Genomic DNA, 20,586 nt, shown 5'->3' with positions numbered 1-20,586 from the left:
ATCAGATGATTTGAAATACTATTGAACACTCTAGCTCAATCGATGCTCAAACTCAATAAACAATCAATTTTAGAACGGTAAGAAGCGCTTACCGTGAATGAAAAAGACAAGTCATTCGTACACCTCACGGCTGCGATTTCCTTCAATGTTGTATCATTTAAGGAAATATGACATGAGTACTCATCAATCTATGTAATCGGAAATTAACACAGTATCTGTACATAGATGTCCTTATCAAACAACATTATCAAGGACATGGCTGTGAATGTTCCTGAATCATACTGAATTCCTCCAGCATGAAGTGGGCGCAATGCGGCCAGACCTTCGTGAACTAAAAAAAAGTTCAAATCATCTGTTTGTCTATGTATGAAAAAGAACATCATATTTTAACTGCACGGTAGAATTAAACCCCACTTTTGGCGGTTTAAAACGATACCAAAATCGCACCTAGACTATATTTATGTTTGTCGTATTATGAACACTGCCGTAATTGATTAATTACTAATGATAACAATTTTACAAATGGTTAAACATACGATATCAATTTATACAGCAGCGTACCGTGAACCTGAAATCTGGTGCCACCGATAAGAGACACATTTTCTGCTCACTGTTTTATCTAATGTGAACCTTTTTTATCCTTCTACATTGATATCATTTACGTTGAATTTGGGCACCATCGTGGCAGCCAACGTATACCTTCTATAAAAGAGATGGTCCGACTTGTGCGGGCAGCTATTTTCTAGAAACAGTGGCACCGTGGTGATAACATACTCGAAGCAGTCTTTCTGTTCTCACATTTAAGTACGACAGTCATAACATACGACCAAGTGCTGTACAATATGATAAGTGAGTGTTTATCAAAAAGTTTTCGTTTAACGTGATTCTTTTCCATGCAACTAGAGTGATCAGTGTGATATACGCAAGAAAACTCAACGCTAATGTATGGTTTCTCATTTGTTTTGTCATGTATCTTCAGGATTAGCACTAGCGCTATTCCTCGTGGGATGCGCAAAGGCTCAAACGGAGTCAACTGCCTGCATAGGACAGCCAACCTATCGTTTCGTTGCCCATGAAACAGATTGTTGGCGCTATTATACCTGCGTTAACGAAGTAGCTCATCCACAGGCATGCCCCGAGCCATTTATTTTTGACGAAGCTAACCAAAGATGCGATTATGGCGATCGAAACGCATGTGTCAACTGTCCTGGAAAAGGTATTACAAATTTCCCAATAAGCGATTCCTGCACTAGATTCATTCAATGTATAGAAGGAGTACAGTTTGAGCGTGAATGTCCAACGGGTACGCTATTTGATAGAACTCAGGGACAATGTAACGTACAATCGGCAGTCGACTGTGTTGAACTAAACTGCCCTACAGAGGATGACCCACAAAACCCTACGTTCGTAGCTGACCCGAATGATTGCCAGATATTCTACATATGTATCGGTGGGGAAGGAATTGCACAACAATGCCCCACGGGAACCCGCTTTAACCCGCAGATAAATAATTGTGATCTCGCTGACAGAGTTCCATGTTCCTCAGACCCTGTAAGTCCATAATGATCAATTAGAATCCAAATGGGTTTTTCTAAATCGAATAAAAATCACTGTAAATAAACACCGCTGAATGCTCTGTAAATATTCACTCTATCATCTAAGTTTTACGTGAATCTCTCATCATAAACTCCCTTCCTAAACCTAACCTATCCCTATCAATTCCAGCCTGTCCTACTTGAAACAACGCAAGCGTCCAGTGGCGCATTGTGCCAAAACAACAGTGAAATGACCTTTGAGCCCCATCCAAACAACTGCAATTCTTACATTATGTGTCTTAATTCCCTGGCGTATGAAATGTCCTGTCCCCCCGGAAAATCCTTTGATCGAAAAGCGAAATTGTGCATGAACACAGGCGAAGCCGAGTGTCTGCTCAACTTCAAATCACTGTGTGATGGCAAAGGATACGGCTTAAACACCGTTGCTTACCCAAATGACTGCTCGAAGTATCTTTTGTGCATCTTTGATGAAGTCTACGAAATTCAGTGCTCTCCGCACGAAAGATACGATATTCGCACGGACCGTTGTGTGGAAGCAAGTAAAGCAGTTTGTGCTTTTGACACTCCCTCAATCTATGATCCGAAACCGTTCATTAATCCATGTGCGGATAACAAAGGTGTTAATCTGGTGCCGGATCATTCAAACTGTCAGGGATATTTTACCTGTATAGAAACACAAAGCTTCCAAAATACCTGTCCAGGTAACCAAATATTCGACATAACTACAAAAAGTTGCGGCCCAGTTAAACAATCAACTTGCATCCGTGACGTTGCCCCGGCACCACCACCACCACCGCCACCTGCACCGGCTCCTACACCTATACCGCCTACACCAGCTCCAGCACCCTCCAATCCAAACAATCCCTGCCGAAACAATCACGGTGTTACCTATAAGCCTCATGCGATCGATTGCATGCGGTACTACATGTGCATGGACACGCAATCCATCGAACGAACATGCCCATCCGGTCAGGTGTTCGATATCTATCTAACAACATGCGGTCCAAAACAATCATCCACATGTATCCTGGATATTAATCCTTGTGATAATAACGTTGGCATTGTTTATAAGCCGCATCCCAGTGATTGTACGATGTATTACATGTGCATGGATGCACAATCCATCGATCGGTCATGCGCAGCCGATCAAATTTTCGATATCTATCTAGCCACCTGCAAACCAGAACACACTTCCACCTGCATACTGGATGTGGAAGTGTTCCCGCCAAGTCCCACGCCATCACCACCAAGTCCCACACCATCGCCACCAAGACCCACGCCATCGCCACCAAGTCCCGCGCCATCGCCACCTGCGCATAACCCTTGCGCTAATAATGTCGGAATATCTTATTTCCCACACCCACATGACTGCAACCGTTACTATATGTGTATGGACGACCAAGCTCTGGACCGAACTTGCGCATTAGGGGAGATTTTTGACATTTACACTACCAAATGTGGTCCTATTGGGACATCTACTTGCATCTTAAATCCACAACCAACAGTTAACCCCGGAGATATCCCTAAACCTCCAACTCCACCACCGAATTTACTACCTTTATTCGGTTGCCCTGCAACCGGCACCGTGAATGTTCCTCATCCATTTGATTGTAACAAATATTTCCTTTGCGTCGACGGAATGCCATTTGAACTTAGCTGCGGTCCTAACCTGGTGTTTGACATTATAACTAACCTGTGTAACAGACCAGAAATTTCTATCTGTGCTGTAGACCTTGTCACTCCTCCTACTGCTGGACCGGGTGATGCAACACCGGTACCGACAGGCCCAACGTTGCCAACACCACCCACGGTAGGTCCTCCTACTGTTCCCACAGCACCAACACCACCAGTACCTACAGCTCCTACTCCACCCGTTACGGAAGGAGACGATCCGACCGTCCCAACGGCTGCACCTACTATTCCTACCGCTCCTACTGTGACAGACACGCCATCTCCTATTCCTACTGCACCTACGCCGCCTTCTGAAATACCTACAGCTCCAACGTCCGGTCCAACGGTTCCAACTATCGGACCAACGCTACCTCCGCCCGATCCAACTGATATCCCAACTATTACACCGGTCCCTACTCCAGTACCTACTCCTGCTCCAACGCCCGGTGTTCCAGGAACTCCACCGAATTGCCCAATCGATCAAACGTTTTACCACCCTCATCCAGACTGTACGAGGTTCTACCGCTGTGTATGGGGCACGTTACACGTTATGCAATGTCCACCTAATCAGTACTGGAACCAGGCAAGGGAGTTCTGCGATCATCCGTTCAATGTGAGCTGCCCCTCGACAGCCAACTAGTAACCTTTTCATTTAGCTACTACCACCACAGGAATGTCATATTAAATGCCACTGATTTTTGAAATTTATGTAATTTGGAACTTATTACAAGGATCTACTTTTCTAAAAAATCATCCGAAATGCATAACTTTATTGTAGTAATGCCCCATTATTTGAACATTAATGGCGAGTTTTCATAAATGTTGGTTTTAATTGTTATTAAATCTCTCAATTCACATGCGCTGTCATACTTCATCGCCTGTATCCTTTCGTCAAAGAGCTTGGTCTAATGCAATTACAGGCAACTGGACTGGTATATGAACGTTGCTGGCAACATTTAGAATTTGAAACGAAATTCATACAACGTGTGTTTGTTTACCATGAGTGTTAATGTTTCCGTTGTATTCGTTCGTTTCGGAACATTTAATGTAAACATTCGGAAAGGAAATAAAAACAAATGATCAAAATTTATTGTTAGCACCGCAGCTCCTTGGCTCCTATCTCTTGTGTCTCCACGTTTTAAAAACATTTTGTACATTTTCAACAAATTTATTTGGAAAACATAAGAATACGCAACCAAAGGTTTCCCCAACCGAGAAGCAATCCGATTGAAAAATAGGAACCAGAAAAAGGATAGCCGGTTCGTTCGGCGCTCATTGCCTTCAGAAGATACCTTGCTGGTTGAAACTGTTTGCTGGTAGGTTTATCGTGTTTGCGGAATTGTACACAATATTTCTTATATCATCTGTGTTAACTTCTATATGAAGCTTTGCTCCCACAAAACTATCGTTAGTGTATGGCTGTACGATGTCACAAGAATGTCTGTTGCTGTGGTGTGTATTAGAACGGTTCCACACATCCACCACAAAACTACTGCTACCATCAATCATCTACGATGTTCAAACCGATGTGTGGTTTTTCGGAAATAACAATCGACAGCTTTTGCTTGAGCTTCACAAAATGTTGTAATTAAGTTCGGGGTTTCTATATTTTTTTGAGTTTGTAAGATTTTGGGATGGCCGTTCTGAAAAGATGGAAAAATTGTATTCACACCACATGTGACAATGTGAAAAAAATGTATGTAAATGTTATAAACAATAGCAAGATCACTTATATTTTATTTTTCGAGAGTGTCAAACACGATAGCATCCGTTTGTATAACTACACTTATTCACTAAGCATGCTCTGTTACATAGATCGTAAACTATAAGATAGTTTTTTACAATCTGCAAAAAAGTTAAGCAAACATATTTCATTAATAGTCAAGTCAGCATTTAAAGCGGTGTAAGTTACAAAAATACTCACGGACACTGAGCCAATTCGGGAAAGTCACACCGTTGACCTTCTCGATTCCAATGTAATCCAGGGGCGCAGAATCGTTGAATAGGTGTTCCAGCTTGACACAAGAAATACTCATCACAAGATTGGATGCCCGGAATGAATACGATCACATTCGGATTGTCTATCTCGGGGCAGCGCAAACGATCACAATCAACTCGAATTTCACTCTTGCATGCTTGCAACGCTACATCGTACGTTTCACCAGACTTGCAATTACCAATGAAGGAAATCCCGTTCGAGCATGTGACAAACTGGTTGCAAATGGTTGGATGCGGAAACAGCTGCACACCGGTCTGCTGGTTGCACACGTGACAGAATACATTTTGCGGAAAATCACACAGCTGCTGCGCCTCGTTGAAGTAAAATCCAGGTGGACAATGGGCTTGCGTTGGGACACCACCGAGGCACAAGAAATAGCTTTCGCAGCTGGTGAAATCATTAACGAACATTCCATCGGGTATACCCAAACAAGGATCGCGCTGTGCATTAGCCATAATAACAAGGGCAAACAATGTTGTACACACTACTAACACATAGTAACTCATCTTAAACATTTTTGTTTTAAAGATACTACAACGATATGCAACAAATAAAAGCACCGGTGCTACTAATGAAGCCTAACCTGACGAGGTTAACTTTTATACTAGTATGAATTTCCTGATCAACTGCGTTTTGGAAATCTATGCCAGAGATATCATCCAGTATGACACATGCAGAGTTACCCTGCACGATTTGGAGGTATTTCCTGTATCCATTGTTTTTTCCGCTATCTTATCAACAAATAATCTGGCACACGAGCATTTGTCCCATAAAAATGTACTATAATCCTTACGCTGCACTTTAACACCAGCTTAAACATGAATACCTGTCGTGTAAGAAAGACTGTGTTTATAAGAAATAGAAAATATCATCCAGCGTTCGTATTATTTAATACTATGAACGATATGCTCGATTGTTTTGATTCTGAACTGTCATCCAATTTCAATCATTTGATTTTGCACACTCATTGTTACGCCACATACAGTTAGGTCTATAAATGGCTACAGGTCATTGATGAATGACGATTTGACCAGGATAGATGATTCATGATTGGAATAATACACCTCAACACATTGCACCACATTTGATAATAATTGAGCTTTCATCTCAGACTGCTTGAGCCTTTTGCAGTCTTTCCCCAAGTTACGCGGATAAAGCGGGCCTGAGAAATTCGCGTAAATCGAACTCACTTTACAATATAGTTTTTATTTAGTATCAGGGAATGCTCTTTTTCAGGTTACGAAGTTCATTGATAATTGATATATTTACATTTGTTTCGAAAATTAAAACAAATTTTCACCAAAATTAATGTTAATAACATTAAAATGTAACGTAACGGAAGAAATTGAAATTGGACAAACAAAACGTTCAGTTCCACGTACAAAATTACACGAACTGTCAAAAATTTTAGCTTTGCGTAACTGGCGCGCAACTCAGGAAATGAGTGCATTTGCAAGATAACTAAAATACGTAATGAAATACGAAAATTTGACATATTGAAGGCATAAACACTTAAACCTCAAAAACAAATTACTGGAAACAATAAAAATATTTCCCTAAACCTAAAGTATATCATCTAAATTAAACTGAGCTGAGTAATGATCATATAATCGACACTTTTATATCGAGTTATTGCTCATAATTAGCTTGAAATATCGGCCGAATTCACTTGAGTTAAGGTGCCTTATCATTATTCGGAGAAACGAATATCTAAAACTAATGTGAAATCTATTTAAGACTTCTTTTTCTTCTTGGCCCGCTCACAGTTGAGCACGTCGTGCTGACATGGCCAGGTCACCAATCCGTTTCCAGGAAACTCGGTCCAAGGCTGCATTCCTCCACCCCCGGCTGCACCCGATCTCCGACAGGTCTTGCTCCACTTGATCCAGCCAACGAACTCGCTGCGCTCCTCTGCGCCTCGTGCCGAACGGGTCACTGGCGAGCACCTTCCTGGTGGGGCATGAGTTCGGCATCCTCATCACGTGCCCCAGCCATCGTATCCTTCCGGCCTTAGCCACCGTTAGGATGTCTGCTCCGCCAAACAGTTCAACTAGCTCGTGGTTCATTCTCCTTCTCCACACTCCCTGCTCAAAAATACCGCCAAAGATAGTCCGTAGCACCCGCCGCTCGAAAATGGCGAGAGCGTTGGCGTCCTCCGCCCGTATTATCCATGACTACCATAGAGGACTACCGGACGTATCAGTGTGCGGTTTATAGTGCATTTCGTGTGTTGCTGGAGCCTTCTGGATCGCAGGAGTTTGTGGAACCCGTAGTATGCACGATTTCCCTGAACAATGCGCCTTCGGATTTCGCTGCTTACGTTGTTGTCCGAAGTTACGATCGTGCCAAGGTAGCAGAACTCCTCTACCACCTCGAGATCGTCACCGTCCACTCACCGTCATCGTCCGAGTCGGGTTCTATCACGATCAGAGCCCCCGGCAAGCAGGTCCTTTGTCTTCGTCGCATTGATCCTCAATCCAATCCTAGCGGCCTCGCGTTTCAGTCGGGTGTACGCCTCGCACACCGCCGCAGATGTCCGTCCGATGATGTCAATATCATCCGCGAAGCCTAGGAATTGGAGCGATCGGGTAAAAATCGTGCCCCTGATGTCGAAGCCCGCGCTTCGCATGACACCTTCCAGAGCGATGTTGAACAGCAAACAGGAGAGTCCGTCACCTTGCCTCAGGCCCCGGTGAGATTCGAACGATTCCGACAGAATGTTCGACACCCTCACCTTGCACTGCACCCCATCCATAGTGGCCCTCAACAGCCGTACCAGCTTCCCAGGGAATCCGTACTGCTGCATGGTGTTCCATAGCTCTGTCCGATCTATGGTATCGTAGGCCGCCTTGAAGTCTATGAACAGGTGGTGCGTAGGGATCTGGTGCTCTCGGCACTTCTGGAGGATCTGCCGAAGAGTAAAGATTTGGTCGGTGGTCGATTTGCCTCCAACAAACCCAGCCTGGTAGTTTCCGACGAAATCTGTAGCAAGGGGCGCAAGTCTGCAGAAGAGTATGCGGGACAGGATCTTATAGACGGCATTAAGGACTGTGATGGCCCGGAAGTAGGCACAGTCTAATCTGTCGCCCTTTTTGTAGACTGGGTGTATGACACCCAGTTTCCATTCGTCCGGTAGTTCTTCCTGGTCCCAAATCCTTAGGATCAGCCTATGCATGACAACGGCAAGCCTCTCCGGCCCCATCTTGAATAGTTCTGCCACCAGTCCATCACTGCCAGCTGACTTATTACATTTCAACTGTTTGACGGCGCTGATGACCTCGTCCAAGGATGGCGAGGGCACTTCGTCTTCGTCATGTTGGCTGCCATTCTGCTGCTGAATTCTGCTTCCTGTGCCTCGTCATGTGTTTGCTGTATCTGCTCCGTTCAGGTGTCCGTCGAAGTAGCACTTCCACCTGTCGTTCACCTCTCGCTCGTCCGACAGGATATCTCTCTCCACGTTGCGGCACATTGCGATCATGGGAGTAAAACCGCTTCGTGCCGCATTCAACATCCTGTAAAACTGGTGACTTTCCTCCGACTGAGATAGCTGCTGCACCTCGGTAGGGGTGTCCTCCGGCAGTGCTTCCCCGAACGCGATCGCGAAATCTCTCGCCACATCAGCTTGCCTCAGCCGATCTGTGTTGAGCCTTGGGGTTGGCTGATAGCGCAGCTTATTGGCTACGCTCAGTTTCTTTCGTAACTTAACCATAACCAGGAAATGGTCTGAGTCGACGTTTGCTCCTCTATATGTCCGTACGTCGATAATATCCGAGAAGTGCCTTCCATCAATGAGAACGTCATCGTTATCGTCATCGGTGCTTCCAAGGTGCGGACTATGCACATTAATAACGCTCAAATCGAAGAACCTCCCCCGGATCCTCAACCTGCACATCCTTTCATTGATCGGCCACCATCCGATCACGCGCTTTCGCATTTCACCTATGACAAGGAACGCCGTACCGAGCTCATGCTTTTCCCCCCCACTTTGGTAGATCATGCAATCACTGCGATAGGGGCGCTCCGTAACTCCTTTCCATCGCACCTCCTGAAGTGCTAAAACTCCGAAGCCGCGGGCCCTCACCTCGTCCGCAAGAATGCGGGTACTTCCGGGTGCCGTAAAGGATCTGCAGTTCCATGTTCCAAGTTTCCAATCGTTAGTCCTATTTCGTAGCGTGGGTCGATTACCGTTATTCCGATTCGAATCATTTTGATGTCCTTCCGTTGCGATGGTATTGGGGGTGGCTTGCAAGGCCTCTCCCCCAACCTGTCTCGTCGGAGGGCCTACGCTTCGCAGTTGTTAAAATCCCGCACGAAGCCAGGACAGAAGAAAAAGCCAGCCGCCCCTAACATGGAGAACAGACGCTAGCACCTCTCCCTCCTCCCAATTTAGCCATATCACCCATCCTCCCAAGGGGTTGGGTTTCCCCGTATACCCAAGCTCAGATATTGGAGAAACATGTTACCGTTCTGTACGCCGGAGACGTATTGGGTGGGAGTAAGGAATGGAGAGCCTATGTTATCTTTCTAGAAGCTTCGGATCCATTCCCGTATCAGTGGAGTATTGCTACTACACTGCCAACAGAACTATTTCAGACTAAGATTGCAATAAATTTAAGCAATACAATAATAAATAATAGTATAAGTTATAATTGCCCTTCGGCCAGCTTCAATTGAGCTTCTTGGGGTAAGGAGATATTTATTGAATTTTTAATTTTTAATATGTTAAGCTCATTGCATTTGTCACAGTGACAGGCCAAATTACGCACAGCGAAAGAAAAGTGCAATTATTTCACCAGCACATTGTTGCAAATCAAAAAATCTTTACAGATATGAAAAAATAGTTCATTTAAAAATAAATTTGTTAGCTAGTGAAATTTTATGAAAACTGGTTCAAACTCGCAGGATTAGTTGCATGGAAACTATCTTTAGTTTTAAGTAAAACTATACTATATCTAGTGTAGCATATCTGCTTACATCTGTTAAGCATATTACGTTGCATACCCATCAGGCGAATATTAACACCAAACCCTAACCCAAAATGTAAAACTAAGGCCACACCAGAACTACATGGCCTACTGCACAGCTCAACCTTCAAAACATTTGACAAAACTGACCATAAACAAACGTTTGGTTACAAGACCCGAAGAATCAGGAAACCCTACATTATGGGAAAACATGAAAGGGTCACGCACTTGCATAATAAGAAACGTTTGCTCACATGCACAACATGGAAGGTTTGCGCACATGCATGTCATTATACCAAACTCAAATTTGTTTATGAAGCGTCAGAAAAACACAACGCATATACAAGTGTCGCAAGCACATTCAGAAGAGTTCTAGCGTGAGAAAGTAGGGCACTGCAGTTAGGCTCCGCCTTAAAAGGGGCAAAGGCGTCAAACCAAAACACATAACACACAGCAACAAAGGTATAAAAGCCGAAATCCTTTGGCAACTGTCATGAGTTAAGCCATACTCGTCCCGTTTGTAATTTCTCGATCGTTGAGAGTTCCACGGTAATGCCTCGATGCATCTACCGCTATTAAGAATCCAAAACGCAAAGTCCGCTAATTCAAAGTCCACCAAGTGATGTTTCTTGAGTATTGAATCGATGGCAAACCTGAAACTTTACACGGCGAGTACCAGTTTGACATACTAGTGTTAGTAGCTCACATATGTGTATATTAATTTTGCCGTTTAATTGAATTTTAATTATAAAAATGCTAGGTGTCAGGCTTGTTCCAATGGGTGTGACAGGCTTGTTCCAATTTCCGTTACATCAAGTTACATCAAGCACATCAAGCTATAAATACGAGTTTCCATTGTACGACTCTATTACCAATCCAAAATTCAAATTTCATAAAGGAACATAAAAATAAACTTCATTGATTCTCTGAACAAAAAAAACAATCAATCATACTGCCAAAGCCAATTTGCCGAGTGGAATTGGTCAGGTAATTCATAGGATAAATACAGGCAGTCCCCGAGATTTTTCCCGGATTATAGCGGTCCGCTATAATAGCGTATCTCGGGGACTGCTTGTATTTTCGACCAATTTTTCACCTTTTTGCTTAGATTTTGTGCTTAGATCTGTCAAATTTCCAAAAACCGCGTATCTCCGAATCCTCGTATTAGAGAAACCACGTATCTCGGAGACTGCCTGTATAGATAATAGTGCTATGACTACTGCGATAGCATTGCCAAATGCCTGGCCGGTTGCATTTGCAAACAACCGTGTGTACTATAACTGCTCTTCTCCTTCACGACACGATCACCATGTAATGGGTCTACATTTTTCTTTCAGTAGATGTTGGGACAGTGTCCCTAATAAAACACTATAACACTTTACTTCTTTGTTGGTTATGACGATCAACTACGACAGTAACCGCGTGTGCAAGTGACTGCGAGTAGTCAACGGTCAATCTTTATTTTATATCATAATTTTCGGGTATACATCGTGAGAACAAATTTGATGGAAATTTCCATTCGTCCACATACCGGACTCTCGGATATCTGATGCTTTTGTTTGTCTGAATACTGATTGGTTGGTTTAACGTTTTCTTGCATTCAGTTCTTACTTGTTAGATGGAGTAGTTCTGTTTCCTATAAGCTACATACGGTTGGGTCGTCTCCTGTTGCAAACTTGAACCAAGTCAAGCGCACGAGTGTGGGGTGTATTGCTCAACTGCAATGGTTGATACTCTGGCGTGGAACGTACCTGTACTGTCTTGTAATAAGAGCGCTATGGATGTTTACTTTTGGCATCGCGCAAATTCTTTGCGTGATCGTGGGAATCGGACTGATGGTAACTTTCCACGCACTCGGTGCATTTATGGTATATGTTTTTATGTTTTGCATAATGGATTTGCATCTGTAACTTGTGTGCATTGAATATGTACTTGCGACTTGTGAGCGATTAAGATTTGTTCTAATTGCGCCTGAGGTTTAAGTTATTTGTGTTACTTGTTTATTGCCGTTCTTGTTCTAATATTTCAATAGAGGAGCATGTGGTGAATTTTAGCATAAATAGATTTTGGAATGTTTTTAAGACTGTATAGCAGATATGCTACACGTGCGTTCTGAGCAGGCATGTGCTGTATTTAGTAGCAGTGTCACTCACGCACATGAAGATCGGTACAGAATACCATCATAACCGTTTCTCAATAGGTGTACCGACACTTTCACTACATTTTAATATTTTTTGATAAATAAAAAGTGATAATATAGTGTAACTATACATGTTTTATACGAATAAATACTTATCTTCCAGGGGAACCGAGTATAAAATGCTTTCCATGCGTGCATGCGTTTTCCAACATGTCTCAGATTCGGTAAATTAACGATTCTTCGATCGTAGTTATTTTCCGATAAGTTCACAACATGCACAAATAACTAATTATAATCGATAAAATATAAGTTAGTTTGAAGACGTATCCATATCTAAACTGTGAAAAACTTTTTTGAAGCGCAACTTGAAGTGATAAAAAAAAAATCTCAGATACTTTAATCGCAAATGTGGTAGTGTATTTGGTATCGGCGCCGGTTTCATACGAAATGACTATTCGGCTACGTGGCAAAATAAGTTTAGAAAGCCGAAACCAATAGGACGCTACGCCTGGTCGTATTTCTCAAATGATACGAACAATGTTACACTGAAATACATTGTTGCTGGTTTGTCAGCAATCGATACTTTGCTTCAACCATTGTCTCGAGGAGCACGGGTAAATACTCACACAATCAAAATCAACACGCTGATTTGATTTCTTTGGTCCTCTACCTGAACCACCTTGTTGCTGATATGCATATGCATATGCATCACAGGTCACTGGGCCCACAGGTTTCCAAAATAATAAAGAGATGAATCGATCATGATCTTCCTGTTTGTGATCTGAGTAACTAATAAAGGACAGATCACAAACAGAAAGATTATGATCGATTGATACTAAAAACTAAGGAGACTTATTTACTTATCCGGCGCTTCAACTTCCGGTCTTTACTTGCAGCAGGAGTCCTCTAAACTCGTTTCTCTGATTATAAGGTTTTTCTGATTATAAGGTATATAAAAGTAAAGAACTCACCACAATATTCTTAATTGCATAACAAACCTTAGTAAATTCGACAGATATTACAGCTTCAAATCTTCCTTGTATAAAAATCCCTAATCCAAGAAACAGCATATCTTCAAAGAGAAATAATAGATAACTTGTTCAGCATAAACATTTACAAACACCATTTAAGACAATTGAACAATGTGAAAATATGTACACAATACCTGGTCAAAAACTGGTATCAAATATTAAGAAATTTACTCAAAAATAGTATGACAAGCAATTACCCGCTGGTCTATGAAAAGTGTTTGCCAAACATAAAATGTCAATCGTATGGAGAAACTGTCAAAATTATGTTTGGCAAACTGCGGCAAACAAAATCATTTGTTTGCCGAAAAAATGTTTGGCCAACAAATTAACACTCCTTTGACAAACTTTTGTTTGGCAAAAACTTTTCATAGACCAGCGGGTTAGTAAAACCAGTACTACTATTTTATACACAGTGTTATATCGTCACGACTTTACTTGTACTTTAATCTCTTATACTACGAATGATCTATTTCTCTCTTCTATACTTTCTATATCCTAACCTATTCCTAATCTAGTTGAAATAGTTACATCTCATAATACAAACAGCACCTTTACTTTTATCAACCTTGGTCAACCGTCAACTAGGTTTTATGCGTTTTTTGTTTGACAGCCGGAACCGCATGTTCTTTGTGCTGATCCATTTTGAGCACTCTCTTGTGTTTCAACCTCCTTACCAAGTGGACATACAGGCCGAAGAATAACCTGAATTACTTATGTTAGAAGCTTAATCCAATCACTGACTAGTATTTTCTTTAAGATAGTACCTCTCAACAAAACTAACAGTTATACTAATACTAGCTTATCACTAACATTTTTAAACGTAGTATACGTTTATACACTACACACAGAAAGGTACACAACAATGAAATATTATATGAAATGAAATAAGTTGCAATAAAATAGAAAAGCTGGAGCACAAGTATCTGTAATGTAGTAACCTAGTAATGTATAAACCTTGGTATGTTAGTTGGAAACTGATGATCGGGAGGACAATAAAGTATAGGCAGTTGCACATAGACCATAAGACTAGTGATGGGAAAAATCGCTCCCATGTGGGATTCGATCCGACCGATCCGGATCCGCCTTGGGATCGATCCTCCGAATCCGATCCGAATCCTACTAGATTTTTTTATGAGCACAAAAAACTCTTTGTTTTGTAATCAAAGAAAATGCATAGTGGACATGCTAATATGACAATTTTTTTCTTGTGCGTTCACAATTGAGCTTATGTGAAATAAAAAAAATAATTAAATTTATTTATATTTGTTCATTATTTTAAAATTCATTTTTAATTCATTATTTTCAGTATCGATTGCATTATTACTCAACATTCATGAGATTATCATTTTTCAGCATCAGCATCAGCATATCACAATTTTATGTAGGAATGGACAGCTAAAATTGTACGCTTTAGTTTTCTTAAATAGGAAACTAAATTAATTACTCAAGTTTTACTCAATTCAAGATCACTAAATACATTATGTGATTTTTTTGCAAACCAAAACCAAATGCATTAATTAAAAAAAAAAACCAACCAAAGCTATAAAAATCCAAATCCAAATAAAAATATCCAATTATTTCTATGTCTTCCTCGCTTAAATTATGCTTTAGAAATAATATTTCATTCAGTTTCTTGGGGAGCAGCCTATTTCTTCTGTCCGTATAAATTTGCCCTACCTTAGAGAAAATACGTTTACATGGAACAGGATAAAAAAACAATAAAGCACAAAATATCCGCATTCGAAAACAATCCCTAGCACAATCCCACATTCCAATCATGACAGATCCGGATCCGGGATCTGGACTCTTATTTTAGATTTCGATCCCAGATTCTCGTATTGACGAAACCGGATCCTGAAGGATCCGAATCCGGATACTCTTGTTTTGGATTTCGATCCCAGTTTCCCGTCATAACAGATCTGGATCGAAAAGGATTGTTTGGGATTCCAATCCAGAGGATCCTGAATGTAGGATCGAATCCGGATTGATCCAATGAAGAATCCAATCCCAGAATCCTATCCGATCCGATCCGCCCAACACTACATGAGACGAGTGAGACCTTTTTATTCAAGACACTACAGTATCTTAAACCTAATTTTGGGCATCCAAGCGAAGAATTTTTAAGTAAAGAATTTTAGATTAAGATGTTATACATTTGTTGGGTGGGTACGCAGCCGGACATTCACGAGCGCACTACTCAAATCTCTCGCCGATTGAATATCACGAGTGTTTAGTTTTTGTTTCAATCTTTAACAAATTAACTTTTTGTTCTGTCTTGGGGTTCGGACGGATGGACGCGGAAGCACAAGATCATTTACCGATATTTTACAATTATTAATACTAAATGAAATAAAAATTATGACGTGCGGCAGCGGTTGCCGGCACGTCTGCTCACCGCTGATGCTCAACCCGAAGTCCTGCCGATTACGCATACGCGTTGCTATTGGGTCAATCACGCGTTGACCGGTAAGCGACGCACCTGTGTCACGCACACATCTGGATGTTGTCGCATGGCGCGAAAAACCCAGAGTGCAAAATATGCGACACAGTCTGCGTCTGCAACACTTTTTTATGACACGATCAGCAAGCCGGAGCAGGATGAATCCAATCCGATGTACGACAGTTAGTTAATCGTATAATTCGTAGAGCGCGTCCCTGTTCTTTTCCCCGTTTATCCCTTCACGATTGTGACGATTGAAATCCAACACCGATTATAGTCAAAATCAGGTAATTAAGGTTCTGTAAAGATTTCTATTGAACGGAACGTAAGCTCCTGCCTTATTTTTGAGCAACTAAAGTAAGGAATATACAAAGGGAAAGGGAGTGTATACAAAGGGATTGTCTTTCCGATATGATGGCCGTTTTTTTAATGGCGTAAATGCTTTTAATACAAATAAAGCAATCTATTGTATGCATTAAAAAAGTAACAAAACGTTTCGATTTTCTGGTGATTACCCAGATGCCCGGTGGTCGTTCCAATCAATATATACTAGCTGAGTGTGCACTGTGAAAATTTGACCTCTCCAACAATTTGTTTCCGACAGCTATGGCTAATCGAGACAACAAAAGTGATCTAGACGAAGTCCATTGAGCGAAGCCCTAGTACTGGCTGTCGGACGGTTTTAAGCGATCGGCGATATCAACAGAAGCTAATAAATACATGAAACGGAAGACAAGGGGGCTACTTCTTACCATGCGTTACGTCGAAAATCAGTAAAACAGGCCATATGGTAAAGAAATATTTGGCCAACATTCATATCCACGTCGTCAGTCCTAATCAGCATTATCGGAGAACAGACGATTCTGAGCGAATAGATTTTCCCGTCGACAACCAATCGAGAAATTCTTGACAATCTCGAAGAAAAGAATATATTATAATAATTTCGCGACTAAAACAACGATTGATTTAATAAATGCATGGAAGAATATGCTTACAACTTCCTTTTCGTCACCTACGTTTAAAGTTTCTTCTAACTGCCGCAAGGAATAACTGTACTTTTCTGATGTTTTTTAAATCTTAATCAAAAACTGTTTTTACTATTTGCATTTGCCATTTATAGACGTCTACATAAAGGATAAACAATAAAGGACTTTGGACACTGCCCTTGGACGTGTAAGAAACACATGGGATGAGCGGTGTTATCGTTGCTCCCAGTTTAACGATACAGTGATGATCATTGAGGAGTAATGAATGTTAGTGTTTATTTCGTTAGGATGGTTATTTATTTGAAAAGAATATAAACGATGTATTTATCCTTTTCGTCAGCAAGCTTGTTTCGCTTTATTTTTTCAGTGGTGTATTGGTAGCGGTGCCGGTCTTCATACGACAGGTCTTAGGAAAAATCCCATGCGGATCAAACCCCCAAGGACAAGGAATGACTATGCGGCTACGAGGTGAAATAAGTCGATTCCGATCCGTTACCGCCAGGCCGTTCTAATGACATAATAAAAAAAACATTAATTTAATTGAAACTTAACGATTTTTGGATTCTAATTCCACGATGGAATTCGGAAGGATACAACAAAGCTGGATCTTTCTATTAGAAATGTGAATTCTTTTCCTTTTTTTCTTTTTGTCATCTTTGCACATGCATACGACAGTACATCTGTGCAAACATTCAATACTCACTATTTATAAAAAAAAAACATGTAAAAAAGTGTTTATTTTGTTTTGCTTCATGTTAGTTACAAACGTTAGCAGTATATATTGCAACAGATCTTCAACGTAAATTACCAGGTGCAACTGGTGGTGGGGTTGGAGGAGGAGGTGGAAAAGCATCCGTACCATCAGCACAGCGTGACTCTTCGTTAGCAGGACGGCATACCGAGTCAGTTATGTCGAATATTAAACCCGCAGCACAATTCGTTGCTTCGTCACTCCTCTCTCCGTTCAGACAAACGAAAAAAGAAACACAATCCGCCGGATTACCGATAAGGTGAATTCCAGTAGGAGGACATGAAGTAGGCGAAGGTACTCCCTCTTCCTGTTGGGGGTAGAAAAGGATAGCACACGATATTAATATCAAATTATGAATTCTTTAGCAAAATTGGAAGCAGACATGTGTTTTGGAAGTTACTTAACGCTCTATATTTTTGTATGCATATTATATCTACTTACGCATTGTACATTTTCTTCGAAATCGCAAAATCTAGTCACTGGATTAAACAGTAACGTTGCCGCACATTCCTGCACAGTAGGCACGCCATGGAGACAAACGTAATATTTTGAGCAGTCTGATTCGTGCGGCACTGAATACGGTAGAGCTGGATTTATGTTATTTGGACAAATTCCTGTTTCGCATTGAACATTTTCTGCCAGATCGCAATTTCCTGCCACACTATCAAAATTTAATCCACTTGCACATTCACGAAGCGTACCGATTCCTTGAATACAAAGTGTGTAATGTTTGCAGTCGCCTTCAATAGCCACAAAGGTCGGTACAAGATCCTCAGTTTGAGGACAGATCAGGCACTTGACTTGCCACGGATGGTCACACAGCTGCTTTTCCTCGTTAAAGTAAAATGGTTCGACACACGTTCCAGGAATGGCTTCTCCACGAAAACATGTAAAGAAGGCGTTACAAGCCGTAAAGTCATTTATAAATACACCATCTGATACATCCAAGCAACGATTGTTTGCCTGTGCTGCTCGTAGCACCAGTATGACGACCAATACAGCACTTAGCCACAAGCGATGCATGATACCAGATAAAAGTAAAAATTACTCGAATACAACACAAAATCCGCGAACCACTTAATAGTCTTTCGTCGAAATAGACGGCTAGGAATGATCTGCAATCAGAATGCTCGGGAGTATTTCAACACTCCGCCATACAACACAATAATCTCTAAATCGATCCGTCACATGATAAAGCGGAAATTGCGTTTTTGTTTCAGTCTGTTTGTAAAGTTGATTTAAACTCTTTTTAAAGGGGATTATCGTATTTTACATCAGTATGGCCATGAATATGACGGAAGGAAATACCCTTACCATTTCACCACGGTGGTGTTACGTTGGTGCTGGTGGCACAAAGGTTCAGCACTGGGGATTTTTGTTTCACGACAATGAATTTCGTTAATCCATGGATAAGATAAAGACGACGGTCAATGGAATGTTCGCATGTCCATTGACGCTTATCAAACATGTCTATGAATTGATTTTCCTGTTGCCGATTCGAGCAACGGTATTAGGAGCAGTAAAGAGCGCTTAGTTTAGTTCTCATTTTAGTAGCCATCGAACAACATGGTTTCTGCAAAGTTGAGTGTGTTGCAAAGCTTGGTGATAATATTGACTGTTTTGGTCAAGGTTAGCAAAAGTTGTCCAGAATTGAGAGAATGTTTTCCAGACGTTACTGTAACCGTACCCTGCCAAGGCAGCGTCAACCCGGTGTGGACCTCAGAACCAAGCGAAACTGATTGCAGTATTTACGTTTCATGCTTCAATGGCATCGGTATACAAATGTGCTGCCCTATCGGAATGTACTACAATCCAAACACTGAGAATTGTGATGATGAAGAAAATGTAAATTGTGAAATCGAACCACCACCTTGTCCGGAAACAACAACGAACAATCCAGACGAGGCAACTACAACCACGAGCGCTGAAGAAACAACGACACAAAACCCGGAAACAGAGACGACTAGCGACGCAGACACTACCACAGAACCAATTACGATAACTGATGAAACAACTATCACTATTGATGAAACAACGACTACCGAAGCTATAGAAACCACAACTGTTGAAGAAGGTGCAGATTTGGCTGCACTTTGTGCAGTACTTTCTTCAGACTCGCTGGTAGAGTTAGCGTACCCAGGCGAATGCAATATGTACATTGTGTGTGAAGATAGACAATACATTGGAACAGAATCATGCCCAGCTGGGTTACACTTTAACCCTACTCTTTCTATTTGTGATTCTCCTGATCACGCTGAATGTTTGGAGTTTGTTTGCCGGAATAATCCCGAAGGAAAGCAAGTGACGTTGGAAAGTCAAAATTCCTGTCAAAGGCAAGTAAAACAACACTGAATCCGATTAGCACAAGTGTTAACGATATCTCCACTTTTATATTACAGATATTTCATATGCATCGGTACTATTACTATTGAGCGCCTTTGTGCACCAGGTACAATTTACGATGCCAAAAATGGCTGGTGCATAGTTGACGACGTGGAAAATCCTTGCGAAGTAGGTATCTTTATGGTGCAATATCATTGGTTTTTGAGTACGATATAACTTTTGAAAATATGCCTACAATTACAGCGCGAACGACTTCCACCACCACCAGACTCTGTTATTATGCAATGTACTGGAGAAAGTGAATTAAGCAAAATACCTCATCCTACCATGTGTGATGTGTATTACCGTTGCCTTAATGGAAATCTTTGGGTAAGGCAGTGTCCGCCGGGACTGATTTTCGATACCGACCGGGAGCAGTGTAACTTTACAGGTATAGTTGACTGTGAAGTTACACAGCAATCTCCACTATTCGAAATGTAGATGTAAACCATGCAGGAACGATTCTTTCGTTCATATTACCCATCCTCAGTAAATTAAATACGAAATAAACATAAAAAATATTTCTACTGTCCCTAACTTACTTCCTTACTTACTTACTTACTTACTTACTTACTTACTTACTTACTTACTTACTTACTTACTTACTTACTTACTTACTTACTTACTTACTTACTTACTTACTTACTTACTTACTTACTTACTTAC

At 41.3% G+C, this 20,586-nt stretch overlaps 2 protein-coding genes across 2 annotated transcripts; one reads left to right on the top strand and one right to left on the bottom strand.

The window, feature by feature from the left end:
- The first annotated feature begins 842 nt into the window (after positions 1-842).
- Positions 843-20,361, top strand: LOC128297089 (uncharacterized). The gene is made up of 9 exons (XM_053032656.1): positions 843-849; positions 980-1,551; positions 1,726-2,774; positions 2,829-3,866; positions 7,561-7,760; positions 8,070-8,290; positions 19,093-19,871; positions 19,938-20,049; positions 20,125-20,361. Exons 1-9 carry the CDS (start codon positions 843-845, stop codon positions 20,359-20,361), a joined length of 4,215 nt encoding a protein of 1,404 aa, XP_052888616.1.
- On the bottom strand, positions 5,148-5,741 carry LOC128299123 (peritrophin-1-like). The gene has a single exon (XM_053034993.1). It carries the CDS (start codon positions 5,739-5,741, stop codon positions 5,148-5,150), a length of 594 nt encoding a protein of 197 aa, XP_052890953.1.
- Positions 20,362-20,586: the final 225 nt, after the last annotated feature.

This window comes from Anopheles moucheti, chromosome 2, assembly GCF_943734755.1.
Source record: "Anopheles moucheti chromosome 2, idAnoMoucSN_F20_07, whole genome shotgun sequence".
Classification (NCBI taxonomy): domain Eukaryota; kingdom Metazoa; phylum Arthropoda; class Insecta; order Diptera; family Culicidae; genus Anopheles; species Anopheles moucheti.
The sequence above is the reverse complement of the archived record's forward strand: the minus strand, read 5'-3'. Positions and strand labels throughout refer to the sequence as shown.

Bases quoted from the DNA above. Each gene is read 5' to 3' on its own strand.
- LOC128299123 (XM_053034993.1), bottom strand. From the start codon at position 5,741: ATGTTTAAGATGAGTTACTATGTGTTAGTAGTGTGTACAACATTGTTT.
- LOC128297089 (XM_053032656.1), top strand. The intron at 2,775-2,828 runs GTTCCCGCCAAG...ATCGCCACCAAG, and splicing joins TGCATACTGGATGTGGAAGT to ACCCACGCCATCGCCACCAA. The intron at 19,872-19,937 runs GCAAGTAAAACA...TTTATATTACAG, and splicing joins AGTCAAAATTCCTGTCAAAG to ATATTTCATATGCATCGGTA.